At 47.4% G+C, this 21571-nt stretch overlaps 1 protein-coding gene across 4 annotated transcripts in view; it reads right to left on the bottom strand.

Moving 5' to 3' along the window:
* The window catches only part of Med27 (mediator complex subunit 27), a 174829-nt gene that overhangs the window by 118928 nt on the left and 34330 nt on the right, over positions 1-21571 (bottom strand). Inside the window, exon 3 of one of the 4 annotated variants that reach the window (XM_021193059.2) lies at positions 15352-15412. The exons of the other annotated variants lie outside the window; for them this stretch is intronic. Coding sequence (XP_021048718.1) covers positions 15352-15354 — 3 coding nt within the window. The 5' untranslated portion in view covers positions 15355-15412. The remainder of the gene's footprint in view (positions 1-15351; positions 15413-21571) is intronic. 4 annotated transcript variants of the gene reach the window in all.

Genomic DNA, 21571 nt, shown 5'->3' with positions numbered 1-21571 from the left:
GGGGGGGGGGGGGGGGGGGGGGCTCCCTTCGGGGGTCTTTCATGGGCAGTTCGAAGCAGCCCCATATCCCCATACATGGGATTAAAGCAAATACATATTCTTATATTTCTGTGTTTATAAAAAAAATTCCAGAGTTCTCAAAAATGTCACTGCACATGCTCACATGCAAATAAAAAAAAATAATAAAGAACCCTCTATGAAAATACAATCTGAGTCTGGCTTTCTACTGCAAAAATCCATGCCTGTGAATTTAAGTCCACTTGTGATATAGCTGTTTCACTCCTCTCAAAGTCTCCAGTTAAAGCTAGCAGTGGAGGGGCAGGAGTGTCCTTGTGAACCCCAGGCCTGGGTTAGCCTTGACAGGTACTCAATGCGAGCCGACAGATAACTTTATTATCCTCACAACATTCATGGCTGAGGCATGGGGAAGAGAGAAAGGAGGCTATGCAATGGAGAAATGAATAAAACGGGAACTCCAGTCCCAGACACCAACTAAAGCGTCAGCTCTGGCTCTGTGACAGGTTCTGTAAACTAGGAGAGAAGATCGCTAAAAGATTACCAACCTAATGAAAATAAGAATGTGATTAAATCATTATAAATTTCTTCTTTTAAAGGTAGTCAGAGAAGGGATGGCTCCTTCAGAGAGAAAAATGAGTGCTACACCACTGCTGCTGCAGCATTTAGATTTCACCTAGGAAATATTAAACTGCTCTTCCTTCCAGCTCATGCACTGCCTGCTTCTGAGGTAAGCACCAATTCAATGCCATGACACTCAGTCCCCTGCTTTCCCTTTCCCCACTGACCAGTAGTCTGTGGGGGCAAATGGCTGCCAGCCCAGGACTTGACCTGCCTTCTCCCAGTGCTTGTTTACCAGAGGAAGATGTGGGAAGGAGCGCAGGGCAGTGGGGAGAAAACACACATGGGCTGGGGTGCAGTTCAGTGGTACAGCATGTGCTTACCATGCATGATGCCCCAGATTCAACCACAGCATATGGGGGCTGGAGAACGATGGCAAAAGGAGGGGGTCGCATAACCACTGATCTGCAAAGACCAGAAGAGGCAGAGAGGGCAGAAGTAGAGGAGAACTGATGGCCCCTTAGTCTGGAGGCCTGCAAGACCCCCAAAAGCAGGAAATGGGAGAAGACATTTAAAAGCAGTTTTATTGGTCCTTTGATGAGCTGCATCATCTCTTCAAAGTAAAAGAGTCTTGAGGCTAGTGCCTGAGGTCACAGTAGGCAGTGGTCCAAGGCAGCAGATGCTGTCCTCCATACTGTCATGGAACAGCAAAGGCAGAGCCTGACAGTGTGGCCTCATGGCAGGGGACAGAGCCCTACAGTCAGATGGCTAGCTCCACACAAAGGGTCCTGAGTTTCTCCTCTCTTCAGAGTCTGTGTTTATCTTATCAGCCCACTGTGAGCAACAATGTTCGTCCAGGGGGACTAAAAGTTGTCTTTATGTCAAATGACCCACTCCCTAAAGTGGTGTCTCTGTGTGTGTGTGTGTGGGGGGGTGTTCTTATTTCATATTTCTGTGGAGAATGGTAGTAACAGACAAAGAAGGCCAAGGACACCTCAGGATGAAGTGGTGTGATGTGGACAAGCCTGCCACTCTGTACACAGATAGACAACGAGCTGCTCTCCAAGTCTGCAGAGGGCTCCATTCTCAGCCTCAAGCACAAAGCCTATCGCTCTGCAGAAAGGAAGAGACCAAAGCTGTCCAAGGTTTGGAGGATCAGAAATGCCTCTTCCTGCTAGCTAACTAGTCACTGTTTTTAATCAAGTACTGTCCCCCCACCCACATCGGATAACAAACTGGGAGGGTGGAAGAGGGAGGAAGAAGCAGCTACTATCTGCACTGAGAAGAAATCCAACTTAGAATTCTCCTCACACAGTGAAGGAAGACAGTCTGGTGGGCAGAGACGTCTCCTGGCCCATCTCGAGTAGACCTCTCACTAGCGAGAAGAATGACTCTGTGGGGCCTCAGACGCCCTGGAGCACAGTTCATGGAAGGCAGCGGAGCGGTAGCAGCTGAGAAGTGCCTTCTAATAGACTGTCGAGACTGTTCCTTTTAATCTGCACTCAACCTAAATGCCTGGCTTGTTAGCTCAACCTTGATGTGTCAAGCCACCAAGAGAGGATCACAAAGGTCTCAGGGAGGCGAGACCAGTGTCTCCTTCCACAGTCCCTCCCTCCCACAGGACCACTCTCTTTCTTTGTGGAACTGTTGAAGGGTTTTCACTGGCTTCCATTTTGGTTTGGTTTGGTGGTGCAAGGGACTGAACTCGGGACCCTAGGTGCCACAACTCCCCCTACCCCACCCCAAATACAGAGCTGGTTTTTTTTTTTTTTTTTCACCCTTGGAAGCAAAAAGAGTCACCCAGTAGGGATGTTTCTTCATTTAAATCAAGCAACGTATAAGAGCGAATGTCCTATTGACCAATCCACATGATTCAGGCAGAGAAAAGTTTGAATTCTGAGTCTGTGTGGGTGTGTAGTCGTCTGCCCAGGTACATGCCAAAGGCCCTCCAAGCCTGTGCCCTGTGAACGCAGGCAGATTCATCAGTCCACCCCGACCCCCAAAGCCTCTTGTCTTGTTAGGGTAGTGCTGCTTCTCAGCACCGCTCTGTTGCTCCAGAAGAAACCTGGCCTCGAGCCCTCAGAGCTGGTGAGTGGTGAACACAAAGAGCTGAGCAGGGGCTGGCAACAAGCGTATACCTGAAATGTGTAATCTGTGGTTGCTACTGACAGGCTGAGGTTGATGGCCACTACCAACAAGGTGCCCCGACAAGCCGATGACTGGAAAGCTTGCTTTGGACAAAAGATTTAGAGGACAAGGATGAGTTCTGGCCTTGAGAAAGCCAAGTATGGCTAGGCTAAAAAGAAGAAACAGTTAGAAAGCAGAACAGCTCTGCTGAGGTGGAGGTCTAATGCATTTTCTCTCCTACCTGCCTTGTCTCCTCCTTCTCCCTCCCTTCCCATTCTCTTATTCTTCCCTCCCACTACAGACTACACACAGGACTTGATGCATGCCAGGCAGATACAATACACTTGGTCACAGCCCTAGCCCAAGAAGGGCAGCTTGGAAGAATGACCACTTCCTCTGAAGCTGTGGTGGAGCCTATTCAAACTGTCCTATCCAATCTGCTGGGAGGAAACCAGCAAGCAACCAAACCACACTGGAGCAGCAGCTAGGCAGGGGAACGGTATCCATGAGGGAAGCTGGAGAGATGGCTCAGAGGTTAGGAGCACTGACCGCTCTTCCAGAGGTGGAGTTCAATCCCCAACAACTACATGGTGGCTCAAAACCATTTGTAATGGGATCTGATGCCCTCTTCTGGTGTGTCTGAAGACTGTGAAAGTGTATTCACATATGTAAAATAAATAAAATCTTTTAAAAATTAAAAGAGAGAGAGAGAGAGAGAGAGAGAGAGAGAGAGAGAGAGAGAGAGAGAGCGCAAACGCATGACTACACCCAACTGTGCCCACCCAGGGGAAGAGCTCAGCGTGGAAAGGAACCATCCTTGGGCCAGGGCTGGGAAGAACAGGCCTCTGGGCTCACTACTGTTCTTTCACCCTTGATGCCACAAAGGCCGCCTTTCACATGCGATTCATCAAGCCAGTCCAGACACGGCACCATGCCTCCCAGAAACCGCTATTCTATTACCATTGTACATTCCGGCATGACAGCACGTGGAATTCCACCAATGTCCCACTGGCTCTGCACAGGGCCCATGTGAATGTTCAATAGCAATATGCTGAGAATGTGCTGCTGTGACAGATGCAGAACACAGGGCTACATGTGACTAGAAACCAAAAGTAGTATCTGCTTTTAGGTCAAGATTTTCATCTAGTGCAAACCCCAAGGAACAGAAACTTCCCTTATCAGGAACAGTGGCTAGCCTGTGATAAAAACGTTAACAGTAACGACACACAAGTTTGTTAGACTTCACAATCTTGAGAAGAATCCTGAGAAAGCAAGTATAGGGAGGAAAGACCAACTTCTGTCCATAGTGAGCCTGCTCCTCACTGTAGGCCTGAGTGAGGCAGAATGTGTGGTAGTAGAAGCATGTGGAGGAGACCTGTCACTTCAAGGCAGCAGAGTATGAGAAAGGCAGAGGACAAGATACATCTTTCCCAGGGATGTCCCCAATAACCTACCTCCTCTAACTAGGCCATGCCTACTGCCTCCCCTCTCCCCCACCCCCAGCAATGCCATCATACTATGAATCCACCACAAGAATTAATCTACTGATTAATGCAATCATCTGGCAACCGAGCTCCAGTACATGAACCTTTGGGGGTATTTTATATCCCAAGAATAGCAAGGGCTCACTGTGTGCTGGGGACTCAAATGGTCCATGTGATGGCCGTGTAAGTAGGCACTGGTACTAATTCTAAGCTGATAAGGAGGAACCAAGGCTCAGGCCAATGGTATGGGAGGCTGGAATCTGGCAGCCTGCAGAGCACCTCTTCTAGAACACATACTCTACCATCCAGAACTCGGAATGCCCTTGCTATGGATTTTATAAAGAAATGAGTGCACAAGTGCTCCGCTAGTGGGAAAAAGTCAGAAGAGATAGGAGATAAACTTCAGACTGTGCTGAGCATGCTAGGGGTGAGTGAGGTCCTGGAGAAGGGTGGACGTGGGATGGGGGACAGCTCTAATGGCCTCATTACTTGGTTAGTTTAGTTACAAGGAGCAGTCACGCTCGGGATGCCCAGTTAGTGAGGGTTTATCATGAGGGAAGCAGCAGGAGAGGCTGCAGCCAGGCCTCTTGGAAGATGGAGGGGCTTACCACAGCCTAGCAAACTGTCCCTGCAGGCCCTGGAGTCTCAAAACACTGGATGCTTTTCCAGCTCTAGAGGAGCCAACTGCATTGGACTTGCACTTGCTCTCCCAGAAGTCCCTGCTGCTGCTGAGGGAGTGTTCTAGCTGTATACACACCTTTCACCCACTCACTGCCTTCTGCTGTCTCACACCCAGAGCAGAGGACGGGACAAGAAGCTGCCAGCACAGAGCCAGGATTCCTCCCCGAAATATGAAAATGCATGGAAGTCCTCAAAGTCAAAAGCTTTCTCATCAATGTAGGCGCAGAACTCGTGTGGCAGCAAAACCTGCCATGAACTGAGTGAATCTATTTGAATCTTAATTTATCTCACTTACCGTGAAGAGGCAGACATTTCTATAGCACAGTATCTGATGACCAGGTATTATCCTGGATCCCGCTGGAGAAATTAGTGTTATATATGGTATATTTCTAGAACATAAAATTCTAAATCAAAACCCATTCAGACTCCCAAGCTTTGGATATGGAGCTGTGAATTTGTGCCACACTGTGGGCATAAGGGTACTACACATAGTACCCCTGCCAGCCTGCTTCATTGGCATCAGGGCCACCCAAAGGGTGCTGACCCCATGTGCAGATTATAAGACCCTGCCTCAAATCTGCTGGTTGATAATTTCTATGAGATGCTCAAGAATTCACATCAATACCAGTGAGCACACATGGGTCTCAGGCACACTAAAACCCAAGACCCATCATGGAACAATCTTAGGAAATATGTATGGAGTCACTGATTGGTTCAATATCTCCCTGGAAGCCATCAGACTGGCTTGGGAGATGGCTCAGCCAGTCAATGTGCCTGATGCCAAGCTGATGACTAGCCTGGGATCCTTGGAACTTACACAGTGGGTGGAAGGAGAGTACTGACTCCCATAAGTTGTCCTGTGACCGCCACACATGTACCAGGGTGTGTGCATGTATGCACACATCCTAAAGAATACATGCAAATAAGAATTTACTATGCTACAGACTTCCTCTTGAACAAATCTCAGTGAGCTCACTTGAGCTGTGCTTGACTCACCACAAGAATCTAGGGGTGCAGATACAGATGTGACATGCTTCCAGCATGAAGAGCCATCTAGCCTTTCAGTCAGCACCTGCTGTTTCCATGATGCCTTTGGGGACAAGTGGAGACAGCTTTGGGAATTCGGACTCCCTATCCAGTGCTCAGCTACACGTGACTAAGCAAATATGACGTGCATTGCAGGAGTCTTCAAATAGTTAAATTTTCAATCTTTATAAAAAAGAAAATCCATCAGACATGATTGATAAGTGTACTTTTTAAAACTAAAGGTAAAAAAAAATGTGAAGACTGGCAACATTTCCCCATATAATTTGCTTTCTTTGCCTTTTTCCACAGCACTGCACATAAATCAAAGAAATGTTAAGGAGGCCTATATATCACCAACTGGCATTTCAAAACTATTTACAAAGTCTTTAACAGACACAGGACAGAGTCCAGAAAACCAGGACCTGGGAGGCTGAAATTCAGAGAGAAAATTAACTCAAACACTGACAGAGCTAATTAAGTTTACAAATAATTCTCCAACGAGCAAATTATGATATTTAATAAGTCTTGCCTCGGTGAAGCAGGGTTACAAAACGCAGAGGGGGTGGGGAGACAGACAAGCCAACAAGAGTTTTCCAAACAAGAATAATGTATATTTGAGCAAGCTGCCTTTCTATGATTAAGCACAGAAATCTGGGCCCAAGGCAGGGGAAATGATGTTTTAATAAGGTCTGAGCTAGCCTGTGAGCTGCATTTTACATTCCCTTGCAACAGTGGTGGAGATACAGCAGGAACAAGGTGCAAGCTGGGGCTTAAGGTTCACAGGTCAGGGCCCATGCACTGACTGAGGTGGGGAGAGGCAGGGCAGAGAAGGGTAGGCTGTCATGGCCATATCCCACACAGACAGTACATCATTTCCCAAAGGCAGGTGACAGATCAAATTGGTAGTTTATGTTCTGGTTTCCAAAACCAGGGAGAAGTGTGCAAAGGAATTTATCTTCCTTCTTATTGGAAACAGCACAAGTGACTTGCAGGGGACAGTGTCAGGTGGACACCACATGGAGAAACAGGCCCAACCGCATAGGTGTAAGAGTCACGCAGTCCCTAGCCCCATGCTGGAGAGTGGCTCCAATATTAATAAAGTCCACTTTCTTTGTCAAGCTCAGCTTCTATTGTGCTGCCAGTACCAACCATGGGCCTCTGTCCTCAACTACTACAGTCCAGAGGAATGAACTGCCAGCAGCCCAGGCAGCAGGATGGGCCGTTGTGAGGTAAGGCAGAAGAGAAGGTCTTCCTCCTCTGCATCTCCAGCGCCATCGTCTCTCCCTTTAAGAATGTTCCTTAAAGCACCAAGTCAGGATGATAAGCCTGTGCACAACACAGGGGACTATGGGAGCCAGGGCTCTCAGCTGAACATGGCAGATAAACAGGTTCAACTGCACTCTTTCCTCAAGTCCCTGAAACGATGGGGATGAATGAGCACAAAAGGTCCATTCAGAAGGAAAGAACACAGAACCTGAGTTCCTCAGCTTTCTGTCTCAGTAACAGAATTCCCTGGAAGAAATCAACATAAAGGTGTATTTGGGATCAAATTTCATGGCCCATCACTATCTGGCTCCATTGCTGATGGTCTGAGGTGAACACACAAAGGCATAAAAGTGGGTGCAAACAACAGAGGAGACAGCCAAGGCAGCCATGAAGCAAAGAGCTAGAAGAATCAGGCTTTCTGGTATCTATGCGTATCCTGAGACTAGCCCTGCCCCTAGCCTTGATCACAGGGGCTGATGCAGTCTGCATGATGGTTATTGCAGAGACCCAAACTCTCAGGGTGCTGATGGTGACAGCTGAGCGCTCAGCCCTAAACAGGATGTCTCCATTATTCCCTCTGGAGGCCTGGGGAGCACTGCAGAAGAGGGGATAAAAAGACAGCACACTCACTGCTACAATCATGACCACACAGAAGCTATGGCCACCTGTACACATGTGCCCGCACATGCACGTACACAGGAAGGGGACTGGCTGGGGAAAAGGGGGTCAGCAAGAGGACAATCAGGGTGAATACCATCACAATGCTTTGTGTACATGTATGAAATTTTCAAAAAATAAAGAGGAGATGTAGAAAGGGCCAGAGACAAGACAAGCCTCCAAGGGCATACCAGCAAACACCCACTCCCGTCATCAGGGCCCCACATCCTGTTTCTATCATCTTTCAACAGCCCATCATATCATAACTGTATCAGTAGATTAATCTGTCAGTGAGGTCTAACTCTTCATGACCTGTTTGCTTCCTAAAAGACTCACCTTTATACATGGCTGCACTGGGGACCAAGCCTTCAACACATGAGCCCTCAGGGGATAGCCCAGAGGACAGGGTACATGGCCAACACTTGGCAGAGAGAAGCTCACTAAAACTCTGCACATTGTGGAGAGCTGGTGGAGGGTGGAAGAGGTAAAAGCCAGCAAGTGGCATGGCACACAGAATTCTACACACTGAGATGAAGAAGGTGTCTGGGGGGGGGGAGGGTGTAGGCATAAAACTGGCGGATTGCTTAAATCTCCAGAGTCCCCCAGATCCCTACTCCCACCGGACACTAATCTGGAGAGGTTAACCCAGACTGTTAGGGTTCACGGACAGCTGGAAAAGAGGAGTCTGGTGAGACACCCCTCCAACCTTCACAAAGAAGCGACACAGTGTATGCTATAGTCACTGCATCCCTCATGTAAACTGATGCCCATCAGAGGCAAACAAGGCATGGGAGAATGTGATGTTCAGGTGCCAAGCCCTACTCTTCTTCCGTGGAGCCCACACAGCATCTGAGGTGGCCTAGGCAAAATACTCAGAACAGCACAGGCAAGAATCAAAAGCAAAGAGTTTCAGAAAAGCTCAGAGTTGCCTCTGAAAAGTGACATGGGGAGAGACAGGCAAGGGACCTGTCTTCTGTGAAAAGTCTGCAGTATTAGTCTCCTTTAAACTATGTACTCGATTGTTCCTTTGAGAAAACAAAAGTGATGCAAGGGAAGGAGACCCAGAGCACAAACAGGTCGTGAGCATGCATGTATGTCCCCCATGCGACACAACTAGATCATCACCTGGGGACTATTAGTTTACTATAGTAACACTTAATTTTATTTCAAGCTTTACTGCCTCAACTAAAGTATTTTACAATAGCAGATGCCTTCCCTCCCACACATCAACTAATTTGCAGATTCACTCAGGTTGTAGAGATAATGAGGCGCTGAGAGCTTTCTCGGTATGAGGGAGAGCTGGGCACTCCATCAGATGTGGGTGGGGTGGGTGCAGCACTGAGCTTCCGGTGCTCAAAGGCACTGGGCACGCAAATAGCCCTCAGTGCCACTAGTGTGAGGCCCTCCCCTGGTCAAAAATAAAGATGAAAGACGATGGGAAAGTTCTGGAGACACGTGCGATGTCTTATGCCCAGGGGAAAATGTCAGGCTTGGGGATTTCTTTTTATAGTTTTGTATTTGGTGTTTATTGAGAAAGCAAACTGTTTGACAAGAAGACTGTGGCCTCAGCACTCAGGTGAAACCTGACAAGCGGCTGATCAAGCCCCCACATGAGTTTCTTTTTCTTCTTTCTGAAAGAGCTGAACCAAAGTAACCAATGTTGTTTCATTGGTCACGGCACATGTGCCCTGCCTGCCAAAGAGCTGTCTTTCTTCCTTTTGACTTGGATACAAGACAGGCTTTCATGCCTCAATATGCCCATACCATCTTGTGACAAAACACGCTAGCAACTACAGACCTTCCTTCATTACATGATCAGTGCATGGTTCCAAGAAGCCACGGCCCCATTCAAGCACCAGCGTCCATGTTGGGGGACCACAGTCCTCTGGAAGGACGGCTTTCTTCCGCCTCACCCCCTTCATGCCTCTACTGTCCTCTCTCCTGAGCAGTGCCTTGCTCCCTCGCCTGTCCTTTCCCAGCTGTAATAAAGGGCCTGCCTGTGAGTAAGTCTCAGAAGGCCTCCTGCTTGAAGAATCCACCTTCCCAACAAATTAAGTAGGCGCCAACAACAGCCTACCAGTGAACAACGACGCATGTTCTTCCTCAAAACTACATGAGGCTCTCAAGTAAAATCTCACTCAAACATTTTTCATTCCCCACCAGTCAAAGGCAGCTTCGTGCACACAGTGCTGTTTGGCTCCCAAACACACCATCTACGAAGGATGCCTGCTATGGGCTCTGGATCCTGAAGACAACAATTTTCTTTACACAATTATGAAAGCAACCCGAAGTTCCCCTGACATTTTCTGACCCATTGTCTGTAAAGGGCACAGGTTAACAATGTTTAAGAAAAGATCACATACAATATATAAATCATGAAGGTCCCCAAGACACTGTGTGGTCCAGGGCTTCGGCTTCAATACCACGCCAGCAAGGGGAGAGGTGGCTTTTTTTTTTCACTTGCTCCCCACACTGGACTCACAGAGCCATTCAAATGCCAACAAAGACAGTTTGGGATCTACAATCATTTGACATTTTTTCCCAAGGAAATTTAAACCCAAAAAAGTTGAGTAAATTTAGTCTTGCGAAGTACCACCCGCCTCCTCTTCTCCTCCCCTAAAAAGGGCAAGAAAATTCATCATTAAAGGTCGCCCCCTGAGGAATGTCATCAGAGCGTGGTATTTCCACGCATGCATTTGTGTACACAAATCTCCAACTGTGCCAAGCTCTTATAGGCAGAGGCAGGAGCAGGGCAGGAGACTGGGCAAGGGGACAGCTGCTTTCCCTAGCAGTTTTGCGGCTGTTTTCCACTTTTGTCAGAACCACCTAGGTTCCTGGTGTTCTGGGCAATCCTGTCTCTACTCAGCACACAGGGAAAAGGAAGGGAGAGCTTTTCTTTCCTTGCTCCACCATCCTAACTCAGGAACCCAAGGACATTCCCACCTGCTGATTAAAAATTCACTATTTTTATTCCAAAAGTTAAACCACAGCACATTTCCTCCTTTAAAATTTTTATGGCATCCACACTTTCAATTTGAGAGTTTTCATTCATGGTAGGTGAGCCTCTTATGTTCTATATTAAATGCAAGGCATGTGTGATCAGTACTATTAATAATATAACAGTGCCAATCTCAGAAGCGGCACACGGCATCAGCATGCAGCCCCACGTGAATAGACATGAGTACCACAGCAACCTTCATTAAATGTGTGGGAATAGAGGATGCAGCTCACTGCCCTGCCCACCAAGTTCAAAATCAGAGGAATTTTTTTTCTTTTCCTCTCCAGATACAATGTGTCATTAGTCCTCATAAATATAAACAGGTCTGAGGCAGAAAACAAGTGATTACCTTTATTAGATTCAAGGGGGAAACTCAGAAGAACTTAAATATTTGTGGACATATCAAGTCTGCAAATTCATCGAAGCACATCAGACACAAGGATTTAAGGTCACCAAGGTTACCTGTGATGGCAGAGAAACAAACTGCTCTTCACCTTGTAGGAACTACTTTCTTCACAAGCCTTGTCCTTGACATTGAGGCCACCCTAGTGTTCTTGCCCACGGAAAAAGGACAACTTGAAAAGTGATCTCTAAAGACGTGTGCAGGAAAGTCACAAGGCCCACCTTGCTGCTGGACAGAAAGCAAGCTCAAAATGGGCATCTGACGGGGAACTGAATCTCAGAATGACAGCTTGAGTTTTTAAGACACATTACATAAAGCCACTTAACTGTGCCTCATGTGTCCCCAACAATGTCACGTACTAAACTTAGAAACAGTCCCCTGACGGCCCGAGGCAGATTTAAGTAGAGACCCTGACCATGCACTGTGAGCTCTTCTCTCCTGCCAGGCAGGCACAGGTTAATGAGAGGAAGATTCAAGGTAAAGGATGTAACACACAGGCCTCTGTTTGAATACCAAACACATGGGACTGTCGGAGGTAAGAAACAGGCCCTGCTTGTGCTGACATGTCAACTGTCAAAACAATCTGTGATAGTGGCCCAGCTCATCCACAGTGGATTACAGTCCTTAGAGTGGGTATACATATGCACACAACAGCTCCACCCTCACCTCAGAAGAGAACTATATGACCAGAAGTGGTGCATCAAGACTGCTGGCTTAGCTGACACCTTGGGGTAACCAGCAGCTGTCTAGCTGGACTTCAGACTAGCTTGTGAGTGCTACTGTGAACCCGGCCGTACCTGTGACTAGTGAGGATGGAACATGGTGGACAACCTATTCCTAGCACATTCCTAATTCAGTATTTCTTCTAACTGCACTCTACCAACAATTCATCGAGGAAGCTCGGCCATGGGGTGCCCAGCTCCAGCTGACACATCTACAGCACAGCCCATATACCTAAGGCTCAGGAAAACCATGGGAAATATGTAGGCAGATTCTAAGAACCAGAGGACTAGGGCATCCGCTGTAAGATTGTATCTTCTGCAAAGGACACAGAGCTTCACCCATGACATCTTAACAATCTAGTTCCCTAAGCAAGACCTGCACAGTGACAGCACCAGTGAACATGGAACACAGGTGAGATCCTATAAGGCCAAACCCTACATGAAATGCTACAGGCAGTTAACAGACTGAGAGAAGGAAAAGCGGTCTTCCCCGGGGAGACGACGTTCTCTAATCTCAAGTGGTCAGCCCTAAAAATCAAACATAATCAATACCAAATGAACCCAGCAGGTAGTACTTCTAGAGCCACATGTGTGTGTACATGTAACAATAATTAAAAGAAAATAGCAGAGATAATACATGAGGGTAGAAGGAGGGCTTGGAAGCAGGGAAGAGAGCAGTGGGAGGGGAGTAGGAGAGGGTAAGAGGGGATTAAAGGTGATCAAAGTGTATTATAGACAGGTATGAAGTGTCATAATCAAACACATTGTTTTATACAATTAATAAATGCTAATAAAACAGCAGAAACAAAACAAAACAAAACAAAAAAAAAGACTATCGGTCTACCTATTTTGTCAAACAGTAACAACCACAAGAGAACTCCATCATCTGTTACACCAAGCATTAATAATGCCTTCACAATGCAATCCAGGGGAAGGTGTCCTGACAATAACATTTCACCCATGCAGAAGAGGCCGAAAGAAGCTGTCACTTGCCCAAAGTTAGTTTAAGTGTTGTGATACTAAGCTCACAACACTTAAGCTAAGAGTTCCCAAACTGTGGGTCACAACCTCTTTGGGGGTGGAATATCAGATAGCCTGCATATCAGATATTTACTTTATAATTCATAATAGTAGCAAATTATAGCTATGAATTAGCAACAAAATAACTTTATGGCTGGGGTCACTACAACATGAGGAACTGTATTAAGTGTCCCAGCATTAGGAAGGTTGAGAACCACTGAAGCATCTCATTACAGATGTGTATTGCTGCCAACCAGATCTTTCTTCACTCACCCAGTGATGAATCAGCACATATTTAACTTCATATATAAATCCTAGGCCATCACTAGTAAATACATACTAGGTATCTAACATCCTAACATCTGGCCCTGTTCTGGGGTCAGCGCTGAGAATAAGCTCCAAAGACAAACAGGGCTCCCACAGCATGGTGAGCACATTCCTGAACAAAGCAGTGAGGAAATCACAGAACTGGTGGCAAGGCGCACAGAGGAAATATGGCAGGGACACTCGCGGGGAGGTAGCAAAGCAACCACTGCCATATGGAAGAGTTCCTATAGGTGGCAGGGACCGCGAAGCTGAAGGATACAGAAGGATCACAGAGGAAACCCGGGGAGCATGGACAGAGCAGGAGGTGGGGAGGAGACTCGAGGAATTCCATCACACCTGCAATGTACCTCAATGGCAAACCTCCCAAAACCCCAGTGTGAGCTCTTTCTGGAGCATCTACTCATTATCCCAACCTGCATGTATGTAGGAGGGAGGAGGGGAGGACAGGCCTAATGGATCCCAAGCATGGAGCTCTGCCTTCTAAAGCTCCCTTGCATAGTTCCCACTACACACAGGTCCCTCACTTAGTTGTACATAGGAGGGCAAGCTTGTGTGCTTATGCGCATCCATTAGATAACCTAAAGCCACGAAGCAGACTGTGAAAAGCATGATGTAAACACAGACAAGCCTCTGTGGTCAGGGCAGAGGGAAAAGGCCACCAGATAGTAAATGCAGTGGCCCCTGGCTCAAAATCCTTCCTCTGAATGTGCCTGGGTCTGGGCTTTCACACCAGTACCTTCAGTGTAGCAGTTATGCAAACACAAGAAGCAGGAGCTGGCCTGAACTCCCTCGGTGGAGAACTGATCATGGTAGGCCCGAGTGGCTCCTGAGCAAAGGCTGGAAAAGGAACCAGCTGAGCAGAGGGTGTGGCTTGGCTCACTTGCCTTGCATGCCCTAGGCCCTGGATTTGATTACCAGCATAACAAAGTGAAAGAAAAACCCAAACGAGAATGAGACAGAAGGAAAGAAAATTCTGGCCTTTCCAGACAGCATGCTTGGGAGCAGTAGGTAGCGATTAGAGCAACGTTGTACTCTAGCAGCAAAGAGAAAGTGGTTATGGACCATCCATCCCATTTCTTAGCAGAAATCCTAACTCAGACAGTAACACCACCAAGCAACAGGAGGAGAGGGGGTGTGGGCGGAGTCCACAGAGCTCTGAACGCACTGCTGGGGACATTTCTAGAAGCTCAAAACGTATCTGAAGTAAGTTTAAGAAAACTGTAAAGAGTCTCAGTAGGGGAACACTCTGCCACATGCAGGGGACCTGAAGCTCCCAGCATTCTGAGGCTCAGTGCTGAAACCCAACTTAGCAGGGGAGTGGCAGAAGCTCTGGGTCTCCTAAGCAATGACAAGGCCAAAGCCTCAGTGATATGGACTCGGCCTGCTTAGTTACTATCACTTGACCAGCAACTCGGCAGCAAAGCCTGTCCCACTGAAGGCCCCCAAAAAGGATCTATTCCTGTCACCATCCCAGACGCCCAGCCTAGCCTCCTTGAGCTGACACTCTGAGTGACAACTGCAGATTCTTCAAAAGAAAAAGACTGAACTGAATTTATGTGAAAGATTGTTTAAAGTAGAAAAATAGACATTTTGGAAATATCAGAAAAGAGAGCTGAAAAACAAAAACATTCTTTGGCTAGCACTTAATAAATAGGAACGTCAAATCTCCCTGAGCATGTGGATACACTCGAAAGACAGATCTTTTGGATGGTATGCGGCTGGTTAAGTGTCTTGGCAATCAGTATTCTGCTAACACTGCCTGACTTTTGAAGACAGAGCACCATGAAAAAAGTTAGCCCTACATTCCACCCAGGCACTCTTAGGCAGGCACTCTTCTCTGTCCAGTTCCTCATGGGCACGACAGACATCACATTGTGCAAAGGTCTTTACATAGTTGCCTGTGCGAACCTACCTCTCACTCTGCTTCCATGGCTCAATGCTCAGTGGCACTGTGAACCTCATGGAGCTACATCCTACTAAACAGCTCACTCACTCCAAAACCAAAAATTGATGGCCTCTGTGAGAGATGCAACAGAGGAAAGTCACAGTACTGGAAGTGCTCACCATAAATTCACGGCAGGCAGAGGGAGTGGCATGTGAAGGGAGCCAGAATGATGGCTGTGTGCTAGGGAAAGAGGAAGAGGGCAGGATGAGCCATTGAGTGAGCTTAGGGCGGGAGCTGGGACAGCACCTGGCCAGGAATGGTGTGGCAGGAGATGCTACAGGATGAAGCACACAGCACACATTTACTCTACCATGGAGCAGGTGGGACTGGAGTTGCATAGCAAATAAACACTGAGGCTTTCTCAAACAGCTCTGACCTGGAGGCCTTGTTGGATGAAGACCTGAAAGGAACTGTAGTATGAGATCTCAAGACACCTGGGCACTAGTCTGCCCAGTCCCAATTCCTGCCCACAGTGCCTCCCAAATTCAGAAGAAGCAAAGCCTCTGCAATGGTTGATCTAACGGTTCAAAGTCTGGCTACTGGCATACAAAACAAAAAGCCACTGAAATTCTTGGAGCGGCTGGCAATTCATATTTCAAAATCTAAAGCTTGGATGGTAAAGGAGCAGATGGCTGTGCAATATGCAAACAAACCCACAGCAACAATGGGCTTGGGCTTCGGTTGCATCCAGGAGAAGGGAGCTGCCATGCTGGCACAGGGAAATGACAACGGCATGGCAGAGTCCCCAGGAAACATCACCAAATGGAAATGGGCAAAACATGTGGGGCTTTCTGCTGTGGGGTGGAAGTGGGGTGCGTCTTCCATGCAAGTCTGGGTGGCCACAGCTCAAGTTCCCTTCCCAGAAACAGCACAACCATGACACCTGCCTCCTCAACACCAGCTAGATCCTGCCTGCCCCAGGAAGCCCACATCCTGGGGTGGGGGAAGGTGGTGAGTGACGCATCAACACCACTAGATGCAGAGAATCGGCAGAAGTCACAGTTGGGAGGAGATGACATTTCATCTAGTACAAGCTGATATTTTACTTTAGAAATCTTAAGGACCCAAAGAGAAAGTGGCTTTTTCAAGTCTATACCTCATCCATCCATCCATCCATCCATCCCACAAACATCAGTGGGCCACTCCCTCATGTGCCAGGTATTTCTCTACACCCTTAGAACACAGCAAAGCAAAAAGAAAAGGAAGCTCTAGGCACATACCCAAAGCTACATTTCTCAGGGAGAAAAGATGTCACATAGGATGATGAGGCATGTTTATGGTTTCTACAGGGGATGGAGGCAGGGCACACACAATGCTAAACATGGTGCTTGCTGAGATCTGAAAACATGGAAGAACAGTCTGCTTAGAGGCCCAGGATGGCCAGGGAGTGGAGATGGGACTGAATGTCAGAGCAGAGAGCACAGAGCTCAGGGGTGATCACCGAGGGCTTCACGAGAGCAAGACGGGAGCTGCAGCAGAGCCGGGGAGGATAGAGACAGGAACTGGCCGGCCCTGCTAAAGGACACTCTGCCTGCTGGCCAACAAGCAAAATACAGCAAGGGACAACAGTAAGTCTATGGCAGGTCCAAGACAAGGACATGGAGGTCAACCCGCTCAGTAGAGCCTTTGGATATAATTAAATAGCCCTAGTTAGGCCCCTTGGCCTGCATTTTGACTTCTAAATTACAAGGAATGCCATTTGTCAAAATAACTCCTATCAGAATGTAGAGTACATCTCTAGGTGAGAAAGAACTTTCCAGGCCTCCATACCAAAGAGCAGAGTAAGGTCAGGGCATGAATGTTCTAACTTCAGTCTCCTCCGGCTGGCCATTTTCCAGGTGAGCTCTGTGTGAAGAGCTTTGTTGAAAGGCGGGAGCTTGGGGTGGCCAGGAGGGTGCTGAACTGAGCTGTACTACGAGCTGCTGTGTGTTTTACATTTTCCTGCCTCTAAGCAGGGGATGTGGAACTAACAGACTAAGTATCAGCACTGTCTCTACTGGCTGCAGCTGTAGAGTCCTGTGTCCACACCATTCTACCCCAAGTCCACACTACCCTACCATGTATCCATACCATCCTACCCCTTGTCCATATCGTCCTACCACACAGAGGGAAGGAAGTCTGGGGAGGTCTCAGACTGGGTCCTGACTATATCACCTGGACTAATTGATGGCAAAGGTGTCTGTGGAGCCATATGTGCTGTAAGGAAAGGAGTGTCAGTCACTTCAAGTGAGTGTGCACAGAGAATGCACACACATGCCCCAACAAATGGACTACAAGCAGAAGGCAGATGTGCCCAGCTCAACAACCCCTCCCTGTGCATAAGCCTTGTCACACAGGAAAGGATACTCATGACTTGGTTCCTGCCTCTCTAGGCTTTCACTAAAGACAACAGACCTTTCACCTCTATGATTCAGCACCCTCCCTTGCAACACAGTACCTCTGTGGCTTTTCTACAGCTCTACAATGTCAATGTTCCATGTCTTGTTTGTTTTGTTTCATAAGACCATGGGAAGATGAGAAGTGTCAACAAAAGAGGGCATTTTGATAGAGAACACACACAATGTTCCCTTCACATGACAACAGTATGCTATGATAAATCTGAGGCTACCACACCAATATCACACACTTATAGATTACTTTTCAAAATGTTGTCAGGTAGACTGATGGCCAGTAAGCCTCATCTGGACTTCTTAGTGCCCCCCGCCCCCGCCTCCGCAGCACAGGAAGCAAAGACCAGACAATGCCCTAGCCTCTCAAGTGACTGTAAGTCTCAGTCTCTTCCCAGTTCTGGGGAAATGAATTATTAAAAGATGGAAATGCAAATGCCGGTTCCGTGACTTCGTTTTCTTTCCTTATAGAAAAACCATTAGAACCAAACTAATAGAAGAAACAAACTAGAAGGAGACCTTGTGGCAGGTTCCTTCTGAGCAGCTGCTTGGGACACCACCTGGACCAAGAGGTGGGCCAGAGAAGGAGCTAGCAGAGTCCTGGCAGGCCTGCCCAGGAAGATAGCTCTGAAGGACTACCTGCCCATACAAATGTCAGGAGAAAATTCCACAAATAGGGCTTTGGTGCATAAATCAGGGAAAGTGTGAGGCAGAGAACAAATACACAGGGAGCACATTTGCATTACATGAGGAGCAGACCTCTCAGCCTGTCAGGCTAGAACCTGCATCACAGACAACACAGACCCAATAAGAAACACTGAAGGGACAAAGTATTACAGAGTATTGCATGCAGTCTGCTTCCTCTGTTAGCACAGCCTACATGTGTGGCTCCTGCTTCTCACCCATGTGCAGACTTTTCTGGAAAGACAGTGCAAATATTTTACTTGCCCCTTGAGTAGCTAATATTAGGCCATGAATGCTTAAGTCAAGCTGAAGTTAGGGAAAGGGAGCATCCATTGCCTGGTCCCCAAAAGTAAGCTACATCCTCAACCACAAGACTGAAAGAGGCAACAAAGGAAGGTAAGGATGGCCTGATCCTCTTGGTCCTCAGAGCCTAGGGTAGGCTGCTTGCAAGAGGAACATGGGGGCAGCAGAAGGACAGGAGATGGTCATGCCTAGCTGCCTATGTGACCTCTCTCACCCACACATGCCCCTGCCACTGTGGTGCCTTCCACCAGGAAGTGCTGCAGCCAAAAGGGAGAGGGTCCTTCCCAGAGCTACTGTGCCTTTCAGCAGCTGTTGTTGAGAAGTAGCAGACTTCAGGTGTTTCACTGCAATACCAAAACTTGGCCTAACACATCCTTTCTGCCCAGCACTGCAAGCAACCCCGCACACTGTGTCCACACACCCTACCAAAGCTTTACAAAGGTATGAAAGCAAGAGTACTTTCTAAATGTTTAAATATTCAAATATTCAGCATAGCTTTAAAAACTGTTCTTTAAGGACCCAAGTCCAAATTAGTACTGTGTGGCAAACAAGGAAATGCGGGTGTGATGCGGCCAGACTGAGGCAATTACAGCAGGCACAGTCAGGCCTGGCCTGTGGTGGCAGCTGCCACTGACTTTCTTCTCCTCGAGAATGCAAATGATTAAGATAGATTAAATACCTACTTTGCTTAAATACTCTTGATAATGAGTTTCTTTCCTTCTTTTAAGGGTGTTTGATGTTGGCAGTTGATGGATCTTGAGTTAAATTGTTTTAATTCAGAACAGCACCATCTGTTGTCAGGCTCTGCCGGCGCTGCAGAGAACCGAGGAGGTGACAGTACGTGATCTGGAGCTGAGTGCAGACGGGCAGGTGGCGGGGTGAAAGGAGCAGTCCTGGCCTGGCCTCTGAGTGCTACACGTGGTCACAGGAGCTGGGACTCAGTATCTCTCTCTACAAAATGAGGAGGTTGAGACAACAGCGATGGTGACAATAGCCAAGTTAATGCATATCATGCACCAGACTCTAGAGAAACAGCTCAAAGTCTTTTTGTCTTCTTGAAATGCATGATGGGAAGGAGAGCAGGGCTCAGAGGAGCAAAGTCACTTGCTCCAAGTCACATTAAACAAGGACTATATGACTCCAGGGTACACCCAGATGACCAAGCACTACAGTCCAGTGGTCTCCAGGACTAAAGACCCCAGTGTCTCTACACCCAGATGACCAAACACTACAGTCCAGTGGTCTCCGGGCTGAAGACTCCAGTGCCTCTGCTCGTCCAAAATCCACAATTCAGCAGCTGCAACCTTCCCACATTGAGTCTTCACTGGAATAAATGCCAAGCTGAGTTCTTGGCATTTCTGGGCTGGTACCCTAGGTCAGAGTGGGCTCCCTGGCACCAGGTACAACTGTAATGGGCCCTTCTTTACTGGGCTCCACTTAGAATCTACCTGTATCTCAATGCTCACCTGAGTTGTGAAACTTTCCAAAACTTGTGGCAGAAAATCCACATTTGAACTTGAGAGGCCAGCTGTCTTCTGAGACAAGATGACTCATGGGAATCCACCCAGCTGACTATAAAGAGAGTGCTTTTGCTCCGGTTGGTCAGGCACCCATTACTCTAAGTCAGGGAGGTCCAGACACAGACTGTCCATAGACCCCAGCAAAGAAAGTAATGCTTCCAAAGTAGACTTCTTCTTTGGGAATGGTCATAGACTCAATTAGGACTAGAGGTCACAAGAAACGCCTACCACCCACAGGAGGAGGAAGCACCTGAGATGTGGGTGCCAATGTGGCAATTATCCTTCTTGCCAGACTCAAGTGCCTCAGTTAGCCTTCAGCAGAAGGAATACTGGGGCTGGAGAGATGGCTTGGGAATTAAGAGCACTGGCTTCTCTTCCAGGGTTTCTGGATTCAATTCCCAGCACCTGTGTGGCAGCTCACAACCTTCTGTAACTCCAGCTTCATCAGGGGATGTGAGACCCTCCTGTGGTCTCCATGGGCACCAGCAGGCATATGGTACAGAGATATGCATGCAGACCAAATACTCATTTATATATATATATATATATATATATATAATATAAATAAATTTTAAAAAGAATACAGATGTCTGCCTTCTAGAAATAACAAACTCAAAATTCAGACTGTATATGTTGGTGTGCCTGGAGTGAGTCACAGAAAAGATTGCAGTGATAATCAGGGAGACAGAGCAGACCCTCCTCAGGGAGAAGTACAGATGTGGTCACTTTGTGATTCATATTTCTCACATACAGTAGAGCTCTCTATACAAAGTTCTTGTTTTTTAAAAATCAGTATTGATTTTTTAAACCAGCAGAACCTGGGGAGTCAGGTTATAAAGGTCCTGATCCAGGCAGCGATTCACTAATCAAAAGAAACCTGCGCCTACAGCCATCCAGCTCATTGGCCCAAACAAACCCATCTTGGTGTCCAACAAAATGTGAGCCCCTCAGGTGGTAAACCTGCAAACTCCAATTTCCCTAGGAATTCCTTTGGTAACCTCAAATAAAGGTCCAGGAGGCAGCAGAAGCCAACTCCTCAGAGTCTGGGATGCTGAAGTGTATCACTTCCTTAGCCACTCTCATCCAGACAGAGGTCAGGACTGAGGGCTGTGCCTGGACCTCAAGCCTTCATATTATGTTGTGATTGGAACCAATCAAACGACCGGCTCCACTGCCAACCCTAACAGCTGTAAAAACCTAAGCTCACCCCAGGGTAAAGGTGCCTGTTTCATGGTACTAAGGTATCCCCTATGAAGTTCTCCCTATGCAAGTAAATTCCAGGAATGGTGGCCGGATATATGTCCAGGTTTCAGAGGCTACCTGGCTTGCTTGCACTAATGGTTTAAAGGAGTGTGCAACTTCTCAATTTTTATGCTGGAAGAGAACCTACTCCTTTGTGTCTTTGTGCATGTTATAATACAAATGTTCACTATAATAGAGAAGAA

This window comes from Mus pahari, chromosome 3, assembly GCF_900095145.1.
Source record: "Mus pahari chromosome 3, PAHARI_EIJ_v1.1, whole genome shotgun sequence".
In the NCBI taxonomy this organism is placed as follows: Eukaryota; Metazoa; Chordata; class Mammalia; order Rodentia; family Muridae; genus Mus; species Mus pahari.
The sequence above is the reverse complement of the archived record's forward strand: the minus strand, read 5'-3'. Positions and strand labels throughout refer to the sequence as shown.